Source organism: Manacus candei, unplaced genomic scaffold (genome assembly GCF_025592945.1).
Source record: "Manacus candei isolate 608988 ecotype Guabito, Panama unplaced genomic scaffold, ASM2559294v1 h1tg000005l, whole genome shotgun sequence".
Classification (NCBI taxonomy): Eukaryota; Metazoa; Chordata; class Aves; order Passeriformes; family Pipridae; genus Manacus; species Manacus candei.
Window position 1 is genome coordinate 25,704,671 of NW_026138053.1, and position 20,848 is coordinate 25,725,518.

General features: G+C 45.7%; 1 protein-coding gene and 1 long non-coding RNA gene across 13 annotated transcripts in view; one reads left to right on the forward strand and one right to left on the reverse strand.

The window, feature by feature from the left end:
• RABGAP1L (RAB GTPase activating protein 1 like) overlaps nt 1–20,848 on the reverse strand; it is a 229,467-nt gene that overhangs the window by 33,648 nt on the left and 174,971 nt on the right. The window contains exon 1 of one of the 11 annotated variants that reach the window (XM_051793958.1): nt 3,049–3,101. The exons of 8 other annotated variants lie outside the window; for them this stretch is intronic. Coding sequence is in view for 2 of the 3 variants with exons in the window: in XM_051793950.1 (XP_051649910.1) it covers nt 197–307 (111 nt within the window). In the remaining variant the exon portion in view is untranslated. 2 more of the 11 variants (XM_051793950.1, XM_051793975.1) reach the window with 2 other exon arrangements.
• LOC127474301 (uncharacterized) lies at nt 539–15,545 on the forward strand. Of its 2 annotated transcripts, none has more exons than XR_007905797.1 (3): nt 539–631; nt 3,056–6,486; nt 7,843–15,545. It is a non-coding gene; the product is annotated as an uncharacterized LOC127474301 (long non-coding RNA). The 2 variants fall into 2 exon arrangements; XR_007905796.1 differs by having other exon boundaries at nt 3,056–7,907; nt 8,800–15,543.

Consider the following 20,848-nt stretch of genomic DNA (forward strand, 5'->3'; position numbering starts at 1 on the left):
TTAGAAGCCCAGGAAGATATTTTAAATAATTTCATCTCTTCTGAAACGTTTTTATTTTGTTGATGCATGACAGCAATTTTCTGGAAAAGGCATGAAAAGAGAAACTAAGGAATTAATAGTTTTCAGCAGAAGGACCTAACTCCAGGACAGAGTATAACCTTAAGCATTACTGGCAAGGAGCAAGAGCAGCACCTACCCCAGCTTTGGGCTTGCTGACTGCCACCAGGTTGGCCAGGAAGTCCTCCTCGCAGAGCTGGCTGAACACATGGGCATCGTAGGCCACCACGATGGACACCTCTTCCATCATGGTGCTGCAGCCGCCGTTAGCGGCCCGGGCAGGTTGACAATCCCAGGCTGAGCCCTGGCTCAGTTCCGTGGCTGTTGTCCACACCCACCTGGAGACGCTACTGGGGAAGGAGTGTCCCGAGAGACAACATGACCCAGCAAATCAGCTCCCGCAGGGGGTTGTCCTGCCCGGGGTGCCTCTGGGATCACGGGAAGCACACTCTGCACACCTGCTCACACTGCCGACACCCGGCTCGCAAAGGGATCGGCTGCAGCCTGGGGAAGCCAGGGAACCTGTGCTGATTCCAGGATTAGGCTGAGCATGAGAAAGCAGGAGGCAAACCAGGTGAGTGTTAAGCAAGAAAAGATCCGTCAGCACTCGACAGAAGGACTGGAATCACTGCTGTTCTTCTCCAACTTGGTAGCAATCATTCATTCTTTATATCCAGCTTTCTCCTATGAAAGCTGATATTCTTATGAGCAGAGGCTCTCCTTCCAGTGAAGTGCTTCTGTCTTATTTGTAAGTTCACAGAGATCAGTGTAATGCTGATTTCTCTAAGGGCATTTCTTGAAATTTTCCAAAAGTTTCTAAATCTCTCCCTTTAAAGTCTTTAAAAACACTCACTTTTGTTTTTCCACAAATCTGAACTGCATTTTGTGCCCTGTAGACACTTGGATTTTAGCAGAAGATCATGGCATCAAGTCACAACCCTCCAAAAAGAGTTCTTCAGTTTCCACACGTAACAGAGGGTAAAACAGCCCTGAAAAAATGGAGTGAGGCTGAAAAGCTCTTCTGTGAATAAACTTGTACCTCCACAATAAAAATAAAAACAATTTATGCAATTAAAACTCCCCACAGTCAAAGGTTTTTAACCTGAATCTGATGCTGCTCTTCTTTTAATCAAGAAGTGATGTAGAAAACAGTAAATTATTTGAAGAAATAAACAAAATATCCCAAAAGCAACTCCTTTCAGGACACTCAGGCATGGCACTTTGCTTAGACACATCCACTACATTTTTATCTTCTCTGGAAGCCTTTTCTTCCTGGTGAAAAATCGTATCTGCTCAAGAAACAGAAAGCACTCCAGCCATTTGTCTCCAAAAAGAGTCTGTGCAGGAAGCAGCAGATCTGGTAGAAGTTTCCAGTTCAGCTTGGTGGTGGCATATGGTTACACTCTTGCTTTCCAGAACAAACAGGGTCAGACACACCTTGCTTTGACTTCTTTCTCTGCTCCCTGAGTATCTTTATCAAAGATTGCAGTTATCTAAATAGCACCAGGTGCTATTTGCATTTGAATAGGGAACTTGAGCAACAGCTGTAGCAGGCAGGATTAAAACCCCAACATCTCCTCCACTTAAACAGGGGGAGAAATTACATGTTATTGCTAGGAAACAGAGAGAGTTCTAATAGGCTTATGGCAAACAAAAAATGCGGCACTTGAGGTTAAACCCTTGAGACTGAAGCAGTTTCTGATCGTGCTTAACCCTTGCAGGAGGAAGAAAGGTACCTCTGCAATGCACCTACAGTGCATTTTTTTTCCTTGTTTTTCTTCAAAGACTTGCAAATGTTTTCCAATTAATTCCCACAGTAGAAAGACTTCCAATTCCAATCCAGCTCACGGGACGGCTCTGTGTCACCTGCACTAAACTCCTACCTGCATTGCCAAACCCCACTCAGACTTTCCAAAGCCTTCCAGCACCGCTTCCTCCTCGGCTCCATTGCCTTGGGGGTCTGGTTTCTTCTCAGGGACCCGGTTCCTTCCTTCAAGGGCTGGTTTCCTCTAGCAGTGAAAGTTCCAAGCACAGCACTGGGAGGGGCCCCTCCCCGCCTCCTCCCAGGAGTGCTGACAAAGGCACCTGCTGCCACAGGTACAGTCCCTTCCCAAATCCCCTCCCACCCTGCTGGCACCTGCTCCAGGGGCTCCCGATGGGGACGGGCATTACCTTGGAACAGGCAGGTAGGCATAAGGGAGGGAGCAGGCAGTGCAACAACAAACAGCCCCATGTTAATGAGAGACCATTTTAATTCTGCAATAAGGGCAGGAGGTGGAGAAGGCAAATTATCAGACACAGCTGCAGCTACTTAAACCCTTCCCCACATTTAGCCAACAGGCATTTCTATTTACAAGGAATTATGGACCAGAACCTACATTACCTTTTGCTTTTCCTCTCAAACAGAAAGGTTATGATGATTTAACAGCACTAAATCTGCATGTTATTGGCTGAGTAATTCTTCTCGTATCTATTCATTACAGAGAGCTTATAATTTTGGCATGTTCTAACCGGCAATTGCAAGAACTAACGACTAGTGTGACGTTGGATGATGCATCTCTTTAAATAGGACGTTTTTCAGTTGTTTTTTCAAGCTAATGGAGCTGAGCTGCCCGCAAATCCCTCCAAACCTGCATTTTACATCCCTGTAAACAGCCTGTGCTATCCCTGAATCGGTGCACAAAATTGTAACTACCAAGCCAGTTAAATATTTTGAATTAAAGTGACTGACTCAACATGTCCGCCCAGACACAGAGGCAGCATGCTCATGCCAGAGGAACTGGAAGGGAAAGGGCAAGCAGAGATGCCCTTCACCACCTCCTCAGGCTGCACCACACACTCCTCCCAGCACTTTCACACAGAGCCGTCCCCTGTGCCAGGATTTTTGGGTGCTGAAGTGATGAATAATCTAACAAAAGGCAATAAAAACCACACAGCAGCTTCATATTTCCTTAAAGCAAAGAGCCCTTCTCTGTGTAACACCACAACTACCTTGCAGCAGCCTTCCTCAAGGACCAGGAATGCAGCCCCCTCCACGACACAGCTGGGAAAGCATACGTCCAAAGCAGGAATTTTTGGAGAAGCGGAGCAACCAAGCAGTCAGGAAACAGAGGAGAGGCAGCAGAAGAACAGGTGGGCTGTAGAAAGCTGTGAACTGATTAAGGTAAGTAGCCCTAATTGCAGTTGTTGGGATTTATATGCCAGTGGATAATAGAGGTGAATGGAAAATTCCTGAATTGAGCAAACCAGCTCGCTTAGCAAAGCAAAATCCTGCTCCCTCCCAAGCTAAATTCATTCTCACTCCACCCCCAGGAACGTCTTGCTGCTATCTGACGGAGATGGGATCTTCTGACAGACGGGGAAGGGAGGTATGTGCAGCTCCTTGCTAAGCCTCCCTTCCTGCCACCAGCTCCAGGAGCACAAAGGCCTTTTCTGCAATTTGCCTTTCACGTATTAATGAATCCGGGAAGATCACAGCCATCTTCAGAGAAGGAAACGTAAAACTCCTTTCAGAGCACTTGGAATGGCATTTGGCAGTCTTCAGGATAAGTTTACGAGTCTTTTTCCCCCAGAGGGAATAAATAACAGTAATAACAGCTCTTCCTTTAATTTCTGTCCCCACTAATGACCCGGGAGGGCTTTATCAGGCACAACCAGCAAGAGGAAACCACCTGGTTACAAGTCCAATGCTGTGAGTCCCAGATACAGCTCTGCTCTCTCCTCACCCACACAGGGTTTGTCGACCATCAGAGAGCAGCAGGAACTGGAATGTGTTCCAGTTTTAGGCATCAGAAGGTAAATACCTTGAGATGTGTTCCGGGATTCCACATGAGACCCGAACACGAAGCCGCTGCTCCCAGGAATGCCCCACACCATTCCAGATTCCAGAAACACGGTTGCCATTGCTCCTCCAATATTTATTTTGATTATTTAAAATGTCAAATTAGCATGGCCTAATTCCCCCCTACCCCCGAAGTGGGTGGATGCACCTGTGTTTCTCCTAAAATAATCCTCCAAATGTGGGGGAAAATCTGGGCTTGATGTGCTTTAGCATATGTACTTAGAGGGGTAAATCCTCCCAATTTGCTTGCTCCTGGTTTGCAAGCAGGTATGATTGTAAACTCATTTACATGGATTAAAGCCAGCAAGGCCATCCTGATGGAGAGAGGAAATGTGCTCTCCCACAGTGGCAGAGGTCAGCGTGGCTGGAATTGCTGAGGCTGAAGAATTCCTGACAAACCAGTGATGCTGGCACGGGCTCCCCCTCCATGGAACTGTGCAGCCCACCTAGGGAAGAGCTGAGGGCTTCTGAGTCTTCATTTTATGGTGCCCAACACCCAAACTCCCCTCTCCCAGCCTCCCCAAACCAGCAGCATAGCTGGGACACCAGCCTACAGGTATATGCTCATTGTTCAGCTCAGTCCATTCAAGGTTATTTTGAAGCCTTTTAAATGAACTCATGAGCCCTTTTTGATTTTTTAAGTAATTAAATTCACATTTTTACTTTGTATTTTCATATGTCTTTCCCACCCTGCCACTGTCACTTTCTAGGGGTGTTCCATCTAAGTTTCCTTCAGAAGTCACCTGCCTGCCAGGAATATTTTGCTTCACGAACTTCCCTCTTGTCTGCTGAGGATCTGGGTTAGAGCTGGGATGACCTTTTGCTTGTTCATGTTTTCCAGTGGTGGAGAAAGCACAGGGCTCCAACCAGCCCAAACTACCAGTGCAGTTTATTGCTTGGCCTCACAAAGAGCTGTGGTGTGATGGGTGATGGAGGAACAAGGAAAGGGCCAGATGCCCCTGAGGCAGCATTGCTACCAAGGTAAAGGAATATTGAATCTCAGTGTGAGATTTTGAAAATCCCAACCTTTAGCTGTTGAAAGCTGTATTTTACAGGATATTTGAAGCATACATTGTATATGCCCAATATAACCAGTTGAGCTGAGCATATTTCCTCCTTCCCCATCCTTTTAAATTGGAAAAATAGTGGATTTCTTTTCCTGTGTGGAAAAGCAAGGAGTGGTACCAGTGAGCTCCTCAAAAGACAAACATTCCCCCAGTCTAATGCCCTCTGACTGGACAAGGCTAATCTGGACCAGAGAGAGCCCCACAGAAACCATGCAGAAGGAACAGCCAGAAATTCCTAATAATGCCTTAGAGCATAATTTCCTGGAAAACAGCAGGATTCTGCCACCTGTCTCCTGTGTCACTCCTCTTTCGGGACCCCTTTTTTATCTCCTCCCAGTTCCAAGACAGCAGACACCCATAAACAACTCAACTCCACAGCTGAGGGCTGTGGTGGCAGCTCTGAAGCAGGGCCAGGTCCCAGGGCTCTTCCCATACCTGCTCCAAGGCCACGGCCAGTGGCTCCTGAACCTGTGCCCTCCAAGCCAAATCACTACCAACAGGTCTCTCCAGCTGCTGAAGGGACAGACTTTAACAACCCATTTGAAATTGTAAATGTCTCTGATATGTATTCCCTGGGGCTTCTAATCCAGCAGCTGGATAATGCTTGAGTGGCATTTAGACCATGCAAATGCCATTGAGAGCTAAATTCCATAATAAACCCAGCACTACCTGTGAGATGTATTTTAAACCTGTTGCATTTATCACTTCAATTGGTACTGAAAGGAAGAAAAATGGGTCAAGCATATTATCCAAGAAAATTAGCACAGCGGTTGCATAGAAATGCTTTGCACTTCCAATGATTTATACGGATTTCTGGCCTGGGTTTAGTACAGCCTGACTGAGGGATTTCACCCAAACAGCCCCCATGTCTTTTCACTTACAGCAGAAGATCAGCAAACAAAAGATACTAGTTAACATCAAGTAGCACATTAAATAGTGATATCTGTCACAGGAAGAGACTCACACAGGGCCCAGGATTCTGGCCTCCTCACTCTAAACCCACACCTGATTTTCTTTCTCAAGGTAGATACATCTCTCCATATTCTTCATTCCCTCCCCAAAGAAGGGTTAACAGTCCTTATCTAACTGCCACAGAAAGATTAATAAAGGTAAAATTAATGGAAAATGCGAAACTGTAAGGGGTACTATTATTGTTATTACTATGATGTTGCCTGTCGTTTCCCTCAGAGTGCTGAGCCAGCCACACTGCACAGGGAGAGCTCAGTGACACATTTACCTGGGTGACCTGAAGTGCCCTGTATTGTGTCAGATTTTAGTATTTGTACTGACAGTCACTTTGCACCTGACCTTTAGCCTAGGACAAGGAAAAAAGGAGAAAGAAGGAAAGGCTGGAGAGCCAGGCACTGTGAGGAATTCTTGTAGATAAATAACAGAAGGAAGAAGGCAGGACCATGGCACATCCTCTGCCCACCAAACCCACCGCAACACCCTCGGCTGTGCTGGTACACCTGGAGCCCCGTCTTCCACATGGGACACCCTGGCAGGAGCCTCATGAAAAAGGTGAGACATTTCTATGTGTTTAACTGCACTACAGGAATGGCATATTCCCCAAACAAAAAATAAATCTGCAGTATGATTGCTTGGAAGATGAGATAAAGAGCAATTAAGACTGAACTGATGTGGGTGAGCAGAAAATGGCACCGGTGTCAGCCAAACCAGACAGACCAGTCCGAGCACCTTCCCTGAGTTTTAGGAGTCAGTTTGACTGAGACACAGTCTAGACTGAGGCATGGCCAGCGACTCTGAAACGAGATTATTTCATGCATTATACACTAAAGTAGCAACTACTAATACTTTCCAGGAGAGCAGCGTGTCCCACAGTGCTGGAGTTGAAAATGGAAGTGTTAACTTGGAGCTCACAGCCAAAAAAGCCCAGCAAATGGCACTGGCTGGTAGATACTGATACCAAAGGGGGTGAACAGCCAGCTGATACAGACAGCATTTGACCCGAGACCCATTTGCTGGAGAAGACAGAAGGCAGCTAAGTCTCAGTACTCCCCTGGACAAATTGCCCTGGAATTTGCACAGGTCAGCTCCAGAGGAGGAAAGCAGCTCAGGACTGTGCCAGCTGATCAGCTGTATAAGACCGCCAGCAGCATCCACTAATCTAAGCTTCACATAATCCTCTGCCGCTAAATCCCTATTCACCATCATCCAGTGAAAGGGAAATGCTGTTCTCAGAAGATGATTTGGGAGACAAACCACTCCAGTGCTTAACTGTGCTGATCTAGTCTCCCACTGGGAAAATCTGCATCTCTGTTTAATGTTCCAATATACCACAATGAGAAAAGCTTCAGTATTTACATATGATTTAAAGATTACCCTGTCTTCATTTGACTGTTAATAAGCTTATTTTAAGAGCTCAAATGCTACGGAGGGGCAGAGAAGGCAGGTGCTGCCACCAGTTATCAAGGAGCTCTCTATGTGATAGTCAGGTACTTCTTCAGAGATATTTCCATAAACTCTTCTATAACTCTTCCCATTTGTCTTATTCCAAGTTTGTCTCTTATTTAAAATCTAAACTAGAGGTCTTGTATTACTACTACTATGATACCTGTGCAATGAAAAGAAATGAGACACTCCCTAAAAAAATAATAAATCAGGAATTTGAATCATCTCATCTTCCAATAATTTCCACAGGGCATGGGAACATTGTCTCCTCATATGTGCCTGCTCAGGCTGGGTACACTGTGCTGCTCAAGCTGAGTGCAAGGGCTGAGCTCCCTTGGAAGCTCCCTCATTCCCAGTGCTCCTTTGACTCCTCTCCATATCCAACTAAAGGGCTATATATTTAGAGAGAAAATTGAACTGTAACTTCTAATCCATTCTTCATTTTTTAACATGTCTTTCATGCAGGGGAAGTGTTTACACAAAATTCCTTCTGCAAGGAATGCAAGAGAAGTGCCTGGAATGAATGAGAGGTAACTTTTGCTTGATTTGAAGGAAAAAAACCCCACAACAGCAAACAGAGGATAAAATTTAGGATGATTTAAAAAAAAATAAAAATTTAAAAAGAGGTTTCTACCACCGCAAAATTCCTCGATGTATTTCCAAATCACCATTGTTATTTTGACTGTTTGGAAAGTAGATTATCAAGCAAAAAAGGAGAGAACTGCTAAAAAATGGGAAAGTTTGTAACCATAAAACAGTAGGGGATACCACTTTTCCTCCTCTCAGTTCTGCTGCCGGGTATGAATGAGAAGGCAGCAGTTCAGCCCACCATCGATCAAATTCCACCCTGTGTTTACAGTTCAAATTAATAGGGGGGAAATCAGTGCCTGCATTTGTTCACTCATCTGGGGACTGCCAGAATAACCTCTAAGGGTTCATTCTTTTGCCTACAGCCATTTGCACTGCCCCATTTAATATGTGTAAATGAGATGCTGATCTGAAAGTGAAGAAAAATAAACCAATTCAAAATGATGTAGTAACAAACAAGGAAAAAAAAAAGCTATGTTGCTGTCTCCAGTGAGTATTATTTGTAATGAAAGTCCAGGTACCTACATAATGGTTTGAAAGGTTAGAGATGTCCTTCTCTGCTGCATTTGTGACAGAATAACTCAGTTTCCAATTACTCTTTATCATGGAATCACAGAATGGTTTGGGTTGGAAGGGACCTTTAAAGGTCATCTTGTCCAACCCTGCTGCAATGAGCAGGGACATCTTCTTTAAAACTAATTAATCTTTAAAAGTGGTAAAGGATTTGATCACCTTTCTCAGCCACAGAACCCTAGACATATAATGGAAAAGGTACAGTGGGTGTTCCTGGAATGCCACACAATATTTTTCCTCTATACACACGTCTCACTGCAGAACTTCAACCAGACAACCACACGTGGGCTCAGCAACACTCCTGGCACTGGAAGAACTGCCTGGGGACTGGCAACTGCTTTATCAGGACATTAACTGGACACCCCCAGTTTTAGGGAGAGTGAAATGAATGAGTCACACTGCCGACACTTGTGACACTGCCTGTCCCTGACACTGCACGGTATCGACATGACTGTGAAGGCATCTCTGTGGAACTGTCCTGGGGAACAAAATCCAACCAAAAGGATGGTTTCCTTGACAATGGTTAGAACTGTGAAATTGAGAAAGACCAGAAACAGGTCTGAGTCAGGTTTTTATCATCTTTCCTAATGAAGTATAACAGCAGCAGGAGCAAAGGCTCACTGGAGGTGGAGCACCCTAACTCACTGTCTGGGTGCCTTTGGCCATCCCTTATCAGCAGTGCACTGCCAAGCATTCGAGGTATTTTGTTGGGCAATACTATATTTTTGTGCTTTTGGCATATAGTGCTTTTGGAAAACTCCACAAAAGAGTATGGCGTAATAAACACTTGAAGAAAAGCACCAAGATCAGTGTTTGCAGAGCCACAGTGCTGTCTACTCTCTTGTATGGTTCTGAATCATAGGTCATCTACAGCCACCACCTGCGTCTCCTAGAACGCTTCCATCAACGCTGCCTCTGAACAATCCTAAACATCCACTGGTCAGATGATGTGACCAATACATCTGTTCTAGAGCAAGCAGCAGTCACAAGTATTGAGGCCATGTTGTTGAGAACACAGCTGCGATGGGCAGAGCACGTCTCCAGGATGAAGGACCAACCACCCCCTCCCTAAGATCCTGCTTTATGGTGAACTTGCCACTGGCTGCCGCAAGAGAGGAGCCTCAAAGAGGAGATACAAGGACTGCCTGAAACAACATCTCAGCCTTGGCCATATTGATCACCAGAACTGGTCTGCTCTAGCCTCAAATCCGGAGGCCTGGAGACACACCATCTATAACGCAGCTGTCTCCTTTGAGAATGCACACAGGATCACTCTCGAGGAGAAAAGGCAACGCAGAAAGAACCGTGTCTTGCAGAATACACCATCTAAGGAGTCTTTCTGCTGTGCCTTTTGCAATCGGATATGTCTGTCTCGTATTGGCCTCATAAGCCACCAGTGTGCCTGTAACAAACGTGGATAGAGCCTTCCCAAATCTTCGTTCGCGAAGCCCAGCCATGATGACTATATTTTTGTCCTCCTCTTTTTTTTTTTTAATTATTTTTCCCTTAGGAATGTACGACCTGTGCTCCCTTTATCAGTATTGTTTGCATTCTTGGATCTTCCAGAGTTACAGGATTTTGGGGTACAGAGCTGGCTGGGCCCAACACCGCCAAAGAGAGAACAAGAGCTGGTAGCACAGAGCAGTGATCCACACAACCACGAGTCAGCTGCAATGTCTGTGCCAGCTCTGGGGTACTTCACCCCTTCTCAGCACTGCAGAACACCCACATTTTCTCTGAAAGTTTGAGACTGACAGCCAGACTTATCAGGAGGGAAGACTCAGAACCAGAAACACAGAGATCCCTGCTCACCCCAGCACCCACTGCTCTGGGTGTAATTCAAGGTTTTACTCATCGTCTTCAGTCCCTAAACACCTGAATCTCCCCACAGGGAAGATCCTTTTCTTCCTATCTTCAGTGAATGAAGATCTGTTGACGCATCTTTTTAAATGTACCCGAAACAACTTCTCAGGGCAACAGAAGTTATTCATAGAATCATAGAATCAGCTGGGTTGGAAGGGACCTCTGAGATCATCAAGTCCAACCCTTGATCCAACACCGCTGCGGTTGCCAGACCATGGCACTAAGTCCCACATCCTGTCTTATCTTAAAAACCTCCAAGGATGGAGAATCCACCACTTCCCTGGGCAGCCCATTCCAACGTCTGATTACCCTCTCTGTAAAGAAATTCTTTCTAATATCTAACCTAAACCTCCCCTGGTACAGCTTAAGACCATAATTCCTGGGCATTTGAGCTGGTTCCAAGTCTCCTGTGTTTTGTTCACAAACAGGATACCTGAGATAACTTCCACATCTGCCTGAGCACCAGGCAAACAACAGCAACAAAATGTACACCTAACACAGCACAGCCTGGCTTGTGAAATCTCAACCATATTGAAAAAATACAGGGAGATGCAGGGCAGCAAAGGTTTTACAAGCAGCACCTCTCTGGGTGTACACAAGAATTGGACACCTCAGTGACAGACGTGTCATAAATGACAAAAGGGCAGGGTCCATTTTTCAAAAAAAAGAATACAGAATGAGCATGCCAAGCCAGTCTCAGATATATTTTAGTTTTCTAAATGGGTAATTGAATGCTTAAGTAAATAAGGGGAAAATTCAATCTGCACTTAAAACACACCTTCCTCATCTCACTGTGATGTAAAAAAATTACATATGGTCTTGTGCACAACCCTTGTTCTGCAGGACTGCTTGTACAAAACCAAGGGTTCGTGTCCTTCTCTCTGTTCTTCTCCAGAGAGGGTCAGGTAATGGCTGGATCATCAAAGCAGAAAAATGATTTTTTTTAGCCAAAAGACTTCCACAGTGAAAGGTATAGCAGGTAACAAAGCAGCTGCCAGTCAGTGCAGCCAAAGGCTGTAAGGAGAGGCCCAAAAGGCAACAGCTGTGCGAGAAGTACAGTCCAGAGATTCGGCTCCAGGCTGTTGGCTCTGCTTGCTGAAACAAAAAGGAGAAACATATAACAGGAGAAAGGGGGAAAATCAGTTGGTACTTGTTTGTTCCAAATAAATCTCTACAGGATTCACTCCTGTAGAGATTTCTCTAGGTGGAGTAAAGGTTCAAAATACTGGGCCTTTGAGAGGCTCGGAGCTGTCCCTGAAGCCTTTACTGAAGAGTGTGGCAGTTCCTTCATCAAGGAAAGACAAACACAGCAAACACAGCCAGGCTCTGGGACAGCATCCCCACTTAAAGCTTTCCTGGTTGTGAGAAGTGATACCAATCAGTGCTCCTGATTTTTTGTCTGGCAGGGAGGTTCTCTGGGTGACACAGGATGTACCAGAGCACACCAACCACTTCCACCTTCCCTGGTTTTGGGAGCACGTCTGGAACAAACGGCACAGTAACAGCTCCGTTACAGCTCTGCTGTCCTCCTCTACCCACGTGCAGCCACTACAAACACTTTGCCAGTTTATCTGAACACCAAACACTCCACCAGCACCCTGCTCCTGTCCTGGATACAATTTCAGGCAGAGCTGTGCCCTGGCTGGGATCCCAACCCCACCCTACAAAAATGCAGCTGGTCCTGCAGAACTGCCTCCACAGCCAGGCTCTCCCCAGCACTGCCGGGCAGGGAAGGATAACCATCCTCTCACTCTGCAGATCTGGTTAGGCTACAAGAAGCCTGGAATGCGGACACAGTTGAAATTAAAGCCCCCAGAAATAAAGTAAGCAGAGAAATGGCTTAGAGCCATCTTTGTTCCAACCCCTTTTTTCTTCTATCAAGGACTACTGGATCCAAACATTGGGTACAGTAGTCCATGGCCAGCTACGCCTTTAAAACACACTTCTAGCACGCTCCTGGATGCCACTCCAGCTCGACAAATATCCCGAGGAGTTTTCTCAGCTGACAAACAGGAACACCAGTGAAAACAGGGCAGAGGATGGTGCTGGAGGGAAGACAGGCAGCTCTGCAAGTCAAGGCACTCTGCTGTAACCTGGAGGCTTGTGGCTCTGCCTCCCTGGTATGGCAGAATCTGTTGAGCTATGTAATAAATAAATAAGTAAGAATAGGGGTGGGCTGAGGAAAAGCAGCCAGACCGTGGCCCCACTGGTATTGCTGAGGTCGCTTAGCAACAGGCTTGGCTGCTGCAGGGTAAGGGCGCATGAAATCAGCAGCTTTTCAGCACAAGACAAATTGAATGGAAATGTGGGGAGGTGGTCTTTGCCTGGTAGCAGGGATGAAAGCAGGAACTGGTGAATCTGATCCTGTGGGCATCCTTTTGGAGCAGTTCCTGAGTGCAGGGATTGTTAATTAATGTGGCCAAGGGACTTAGTCCTGCCTGCGAACTGATAAATTCCAAAGTGTGCCTGGGAAACCAATAACTCAATTTTGATTAAAATGATGTCTGTTACAGTCACCTCATGGGTTAATTACTTATTAACGATCCTAAAAAGCTCAAACACAATCCTATTGGACTCCCCTAGCTGTTTTAGTGCCAGCTGACCACAGGGCATATTTTCTGTGGCAGTTATCTAATACATTTCCCTATCACTGCAGGTCCAGGTTATCTCCATGCCATCTCTGCATTTATTAAAGGAATTTGGACCCTGTGAATCTTTAAGTAACTGAACCTCAACAGCACAGATCCACTTGTTCTGGCCAGGTAATTCCTCTGAATCCTATTGCTTCTCCAGCCTTCTGGAACAACTCTGGGCAGACATGAAGGATTGTTATATAGAAAAGCAGTTATTAGCAAGAACTGAGCTATGAGACCAGCAAGAACAACATGAGAACATGTTTCATGGAGGACTTAAACGAGAATTCTGAATGAAAGGTTTTTCTGGGTCACTTAACCTGGGGGCTGGATTGTACCACTTAATTGTTTTCCACTGCTTTCCACTGTTTTCCACTGCAGCTGGTGCCTGGCAGTGAGGCACAACCAGGGACCCGTGTGGAACATGATCCATGGAAAGGTGGTGTGGGATGGTGGTGGGGTCAGCAGAGATGCTAAGTGGCTTGTCCAGGCATCCAACTGGAGGAGGAAAACACAGTGTGCCTGTCCCCTGTTTTATACACAAACAAAGCAATGCTAACTCATTTTACTCCTTATTTACAGATAGCTTGTATTTGTGTGGCACTTCAGCAACAGAGCGAGATCCAACTGGGAAACAAATCTGCTTGGAGCAGGGAAACTTCCCACCTCCATTTCATCCTCCTTTATGCCCCATCAAAGACCCTAATCCTTCCTGTGACTGGGGTGGAGCATGTAGAAGCCTTCCCCAGTTCCATAGGCAGGAAATCACACAGTATAGAGCAAGATGGCTGTTTTTCAGTCCTCATAGCTGTAAAAACGATTTCTGGGTCCTTGGGAACTGCACAGAGATGCCTTTGGCATTGCCTTGTTTCCCTCTGTCCAGGGTTGAAAGGAAGGCACCTGAGGCTCACTGAGTGGGGAACACTCAGATGAAATGCCCTCCATTTCCTTTATGAGGATTTAATTAAGTGACTCTATTAATGCTGTAAGGACCAGTCTCAGAGGAAAGACACATAGGGAGATGACTGTCCTGAGACATTCCTAGTGCACAAGAGAACAACACACAGGCTACAAGAGTCAATGTGGAACAGTGTGATTCCAGTGCTGGAAAAGTACATATATGGAGAATACCCTGACACTTCTCCTTTTCGCAGGCTGCAGTTGTCTGTGCCTGAGCTCACAGCTCCAGCCTCTCCTCCTGCCAAAGGGGGATGATAAAATCCTGCTGTGCCACATTGGTGTCTGGGGTATTTGCAGAGTCAAGAGTCCGGTGGAACTGTTGGTGCTCCCTGAACTGGAGCAAAATGAGTGACTTGAAGGAGGAGAGTCTTGAATTAGGTCACGAGAACCAAAGATCGTATCAAAACCCAAACAGAATTTTAATCTCTGCTTTCCTAAATGAGTCCTTGCAGGTGTGCATTCCAGGATTTAATCTCTTCATACAACCATACCAGGCACACAGCAACCGGCTCACACCACTCTCCACCACACCGGGTTTGATTTACAAGGTTAACTTCGACCCAGTGCTGCCCATTTGCCAGAATCTTGTGTTCTGATCGTGTATTAAGAGTGGAAAAAGGGAAGCAGGAAGAGCAAATAGCATCAGCAGTGCTTAGAAGTCTGAAAGAGAAGATGTACTGAAACATAGGCCAATTTCTCTTAAAATGCCAGTCTCTGTCAAATGCCCTGGTTTCCAGACTTTCAGAACTGACAAGGTCACAAAAAGAAAAGCTCAGTACTTTCCTCCATTACAGCTGCTGTATGTTCTTACACTCCTGGAGCAGCAAAGCCTCCCTTTCTGATGGCAACAAACTTGTCTTCAGAATAAAATGCTGGTTTAGGTCCATTAGTGCAGTGTAAGGCACATTAAAAAGTTAAGAGGTATCATTACTGATCCTTCTGAGAAGCTTCCCAGAGCACAGATGTCTTTATCCTCTTGTAATCCTTACAATTCACATTATATCATAAAAGCAACAAAAAAGGAAACAAATACAAACCCCAGCCCCATATAACCTTACGACAGGTGTTTGTTCTACTCAAGCCCTCATCAGCGAGTATGAACATGTGAAATCTCTTAATCAGGGCCTTGAACATTTCTCAGTTTTGTCCACCTTCCCGCCAGTTCTTCCCCAAATTCCTGTGGCAGTATATAATCTTGTATAACATTCCTGCCTGATGGATCAAAGATTGAAAATCCCCAAGTTGTATGGGTAAATTGTTCCCTTGTTTAAACAGGCAGCCTGCAAACACTGAGTGTGGCAAAGTCCTCCTGCCAGGCAGGATCATTACTGACACTGTGGATGTCCCAGTAAAGATGGAAGGAAGATAGAGAGGGACTCTTAGCTCTTCCCAGGGGAGCCAGGGATCCCATCAAGCCCCTGTGTGAGCTCCCAGCCCAGTGCTGTATCTATAAATGTGCTGCTCCTTTCCATCAGAGCCGCTTCCAGAGGAGACGCTGCCTGATGGAGAGAGATGGATGAGGGCAGCGGAGGTGGACTCTGGCACAGCCACAACCAGCCGTGCTCCCAATTCCCCCCAGCAACTAGTGCTGTGCCTGGGAGGAGCCCTTTCACTTCAGGCTTGGAGTTCCTCTGCTGTTGGAGAGCAGGATGGTGACTTTTCCCAGAGTCCAGGCAGCGCCTCCTTCCCCTTCACACCCCTGGCCCTGACCAGAAGCGTTTTTATCAAGTCTTGAAGTGCTTGGGTTTTTCATATCAGCTGGTGAAATGGCTCTGGTGCATCCCAGGGCAAAACAAAAAAAACACATGGCTAAAACAGAGTCCCCTGGGCTGGAGAGTCATTGCCTTTGTAGAACCCCTCATCAGAATCCTGGGAAACACAAACTGTCCCAGGCAAGGTGCTGCTTTCCTACTGCATGTCCTTCCTTCTCCAAAAGGAACAGGCCCTGCTTCACGTTGTGCTTAGAAAAAGGGAAAAACAAGGCAAGTCCTCTTGGAGAACATTCATTACAACACAACCCTACTTTTCACTCTACGTTACAAGAAAAACGAGGGCCAAATTTGCCTCTGAGCTTCCTGCTGCTACTAAAAGCAACAGGATTTGTGTCCATGTGATGCCAGCGTGAGTAAGACAGTCTGGATGAGTGGCTGGAATAAAGAAAACTGTGCTGGGATCTATATTTTGCAGACACCAAAATACAGCTCCTTCCAGCGAGAGAACCCCCTTCCTCTCTACTGCAGGAGGAGAGAGATCACACCGACTGTTTTCAGGACCGTTTAACATTTGAAAACAGTGCAGTGGTGACAAGGTGATGGAATTTTTCTCCTCATTCCTGACAGGGCTGGAAGATTGCAAAGTCATCAAGAGGAGCCACATGACCATAAATTTTGTGTGTGTGACTGATGGTGGGAAAGGAGCCCAAGGTGGGGAAAGCAGTTTCCCAGGTGGAGAGGGCATTCCTGAATCCAGCAACAGGCGCCTCGGGGAGTGCAGGAGCCAGCGGAGCACGGCACCCTCGTTAGGCAATGAGGGACCAAAGCCCTGACCCCTTTCCCATTCTATCCACTGCTCCTGACTCACTGAAACAGAATCAACATTCCCTGCTGTGTGAAGAGGGAGTGTCCCGGGTGGCACAAGCAGGTGCTTACTCCGACTGCCATGGAATTGTTCCTTGCCAGGATGCACGATAAGGTCATCTGATCCTGTGCTCTGAGCTATGGGTTAACCAAAGGATTCTGGGATTAAAAAGGAGCTGCTCAGACAATCCGTTGACTCTGCAAAGAATTTCAGCTATAGTTTTATTTTTTTTTCCAGAAGTCAAGGCCTTAAGCTCTGGGCCTCTCCAAGCTATATCAGCCCCAGTGCAGGTATGTTAGTGAAGGTACCCCTGTATTTCTTACTCAGAGGAGGAGTGATGAGGGCCCTCCAGGCTGGCGCCATGTGCAGATGCAGCTGGGCTGGGGGACTGTTGAAGCTGAAGATTTTGCAGCTCTGTTGTCACAGCAACTGAGTGACTCAACCTGACACACTGTCTTTGGCCCGAGCTGTGTGTGCACACTGAATTTCTGCCTATACTTCCAGATTTAAGGGATTATTTATTATCACAGAATCCAGAATAGTTTGGGTTTGAAAGGACCTTAAAGATCATCCACTTCCAACCCCCTGCCATGGGCAGGGACACCTTCCACTAGCCCAGGTTGCTCCAAGCCCTGTCTAACCTGGCCTTGGACACTTGCAGGGATGGGGCAGCCACAGCTTCTCTGGGCAACCTGGGCCAGGGCCTCACCACCCTCACAGGGAAGGATTCCCTTCTAATATCCCATCTAACCCCTGTCAGTTTGAAACCATTCCCCACTGTCCTATCACTCCATGTCCTTGTAAACAGTCCCTCTCCAGATTTCTGCATCTACACTGATTATTATGCTGATTAATTACTTGGAGATGAGATTTTCTGTTTTTTCCATGGCTTCTGACTAATTTGCAGAATCAAATTTTGGTTAAGAATTATTGTCCAGGAAATTGCATTTAATAATTAAGTAAAGGAAGTTGAAAGAATAACAAACAGGGTAACACAACAGGGAACTTGATGTTCACCTGCTGCCTGAACAACTCAATTGGACAATGAGGTCCATGGTCAAGGCTTCCCAGTGAACAGACCCATAATAATGCTTCAGAACTCCTTCCTATCCTTGGAGGTTTTGTTGTGCAGGTAAGGAAAGTGGGAGAACGAGAGCAAAGAGAAGGAACCGTCATCCCCCTCCTGGCTTCCACAACTCACTGGTGCCCCTGACGGGCTGTGGGTGCTCCCCTGAAACAGCTGCAGCAGGAAAGAACTTCTGCTGGTTAATATGGCAGTGGGTTCACGCCTCCCTGCCCAGGAGTTCACAGCACTGCAGGAAAAATAATCATTTACAGAGGAATTATTTTGGCCTTCAGCAACATGAAACAGCCAAATGCCACAACACCATTTAAATATCCGTGGAAGAACAGACTGGCATACTGTTGTTCTTAAACAGAATGAAGCACCTCTAAAAATGGAGATAAATATACTTGGGATGTATCTATGTAGCACTTAGTCTGAATTCTCCAAAGCCGCTGGCATGCAGCTCTTCACCTTCGTACCAACCTGATATAATCTACTTATGCCCAAACACAACCAAATTTAACAATGTAAACAATCTAACCCAGTGTTTACCACACTACTCATTCTCCTCAAGAGAAACAAAGCTATAATACCATAAATACATAAGCAATTAACTGCAGAAACCCAGAGAATCCTGATGCAAAGCCATCAGGAGATCCTAAAAATGTGAATATTGCCCTCCTGAAGCCCCCAGATCCACTCCTGCTCCAGTAGCTACACACTGCTCAGAGAACAGCCAAGTAACGACTCACCGAATTTAACTTGTAACAGCATCGATAAAGGAAAAAACAATGCCTGGGGCTTGTAATGGCAAGTTATTAATAGGGCCTTCAGCTCTAAAAGCTGCTGTCCCTGCAGAACTCTGCATTTATGAAGTGCAGACACAATCTTTCTATACTTAGTTTTGTTTGTTCGCTCATTTTCAAAGCAGAGAAACTCAAGTGCAGGTGCCCGAGAAATCAAACGCCAGCAAAAATTCATGAAGACACTGTGCCCAGTGCCTCTTTGTTTATTTGCAAAAGCCCTGGGGGAAAGAAGGGAACATTGTTAGGCTTTGCCTTTTCTTTTCCTTCTCCTCCCAATTATTTTTAAAAGTTTAGCTTCAGGTTTCAGGATAGCACAAGTGCTTCAGATTTTGTCACCTCATTTAATTTGTCGAAAATCCAATGAAATGAAACAAATGTTCCATCCCAACTGTTCTCTGTGCTACACTGAGAGTGAATCACTGCTTTTTTCCCCCGAGCCACTCCATGCATTAGCCATTAGATCTGGATTACTGGAGCTTTCTGGAAGATAGAATCATAGAACAGAATCACAGAATCATGTAATGGTTTGCGTTGGGAGGGACCTTAAAGATCATCTCGTTCCACCCCCTGCCATGGGCAGGGGCACCTTCCACCAGCCCAGGTTGCTCCAAGCCCCGTCCAACCTGGCCTTGGACACTTCCAGGGATGGAAGTGTCTCTGGGCAACCAAACCAAACCAAACCATAGTCCTGATCTGTTTCCAATAACTTAATTTTTTATTCTGTAGCATCTGTAGAAATAAAATAACCACAGCCTTTCTGAGAAGGACATATATGAGAAAGGCTGATCAAGAAAGACAAAAGGCAGCTTGATTTTTTTTTTTGCTCAAATGCAATCACTTCCCAACACACGTATTCTAAGATTTCTAAACTTAGAAATAAAAGATCATTCTCCTTGGGTGCCCTGAACTGCCTTTAGACAACAGAGCTTCTTCCTCCACTGTTCAGAGGGAAGAATAGAGTTTCTCATGTCACAGCAACTGTGTTCTAAAACAGTAAAGACATAATACTCTTCAGGGTCACAGACAACACAGAGACTTTGGTTGGCAAGGGTCGTGCCTTGGCCCCTGGGTCTTTTGTATGTGAAGAAACAGATTTCCTCTGAATTCCTCTGGTGCTGAGCTGCTACCTGCTTCCTCAGACCTGGCCCAAGAAAGCACAGGGGGATTTGCACCTCCAGGGAGATTTCTCCATCTTTAGCCTCAACAGTTTTGCTGATGCTGAAGACAATATCAAGGAACAGTTCTGGGCCAGCATAAATAAGGGGCACAGAGCTCATTTCTGCATCTGTACTTTTACCTACATGTCTTCTCCACAAAATGTGAAAGCCTGTGGGTTTATTCCTCTTAATTACAGTTTTAAGTGCTCATCCTGGGACCCTGCTGATCTTCCTCTATGGCCTCTTTTTATCACCACAGTGTCTTCAAAAAGGCCATCATCGTACTGTGAGAACAAGAGGTGCTGCAAACCTGCCAGGCACCATCATCACAGGCTTTCTCCATAGTCAAACCCAAGGCATCCCTCAAGAGAATCAGTTACCAGATTTGTTTCCTTGAAAGGAAGAGAGAGCTGAGACTTTCTCCTCTAAAGAACAACTAAGCTGAACACTCTGCTGTCAAGAGGAACTCCAGACTCCCTGCTACAGACATAGAGACCACTGTAAAACTGTCTGTAAGATACTTTAATGTGTCACCTCATAGGAGGTGACTCCATTCTCCAGCCAGCCCACACCTGGGATTTAAGTGTGTCCAGTTCAGCTTGGGAAAAACGTTCACTTCCTCTTACGCCTAGAGCTGAGTTATGTTAGACACATTCTGGCAAAGGTGCCAAGATGCCAGAAGACAGAGCTGTCAAACAGTGCGACTCCCTGCCACCTTCATCTTGTGCTCTCTGTACTATTTTCAGAATCAAGGAGCTGTAATTCATCTAGGGGAAAACCTTAAGCCAAAAGACCTTTTGAGGATGCTTTCCTGCTTCTGTTTGGAATGGGAAACATATGTTATCCTGGGAAGTCTTGACTCCTGATGGCACCAAGGTGAACAAGGCAGATTTAGGTGGCCTGTTAGACCATGGAGCAGCTTTCAGATGTCCCTCGCCTTGCTGAATGAAACCACTAATAATTTGGGCAAACCCTTCATGATATACACTGTGATACAACTGCTGAGGATACAGACAATAAATGTTCCAATCCACTTTTCCACCTCAAACTTTTATTTTAAAGATCCTTACCTTCACACTGCTCTTGTGGATGTCATTACTTACTACATATGCCAACAAGTGACTACTACAAGGACATCACAATATTTGTACTCAAGTTGAAAAGCTAATTTAGATGGTTAAAATGTGATTATATTTAGCTATCAATAGCAAAATCCCATTTCTTTCCTACTGATGAAAAATTATCAAT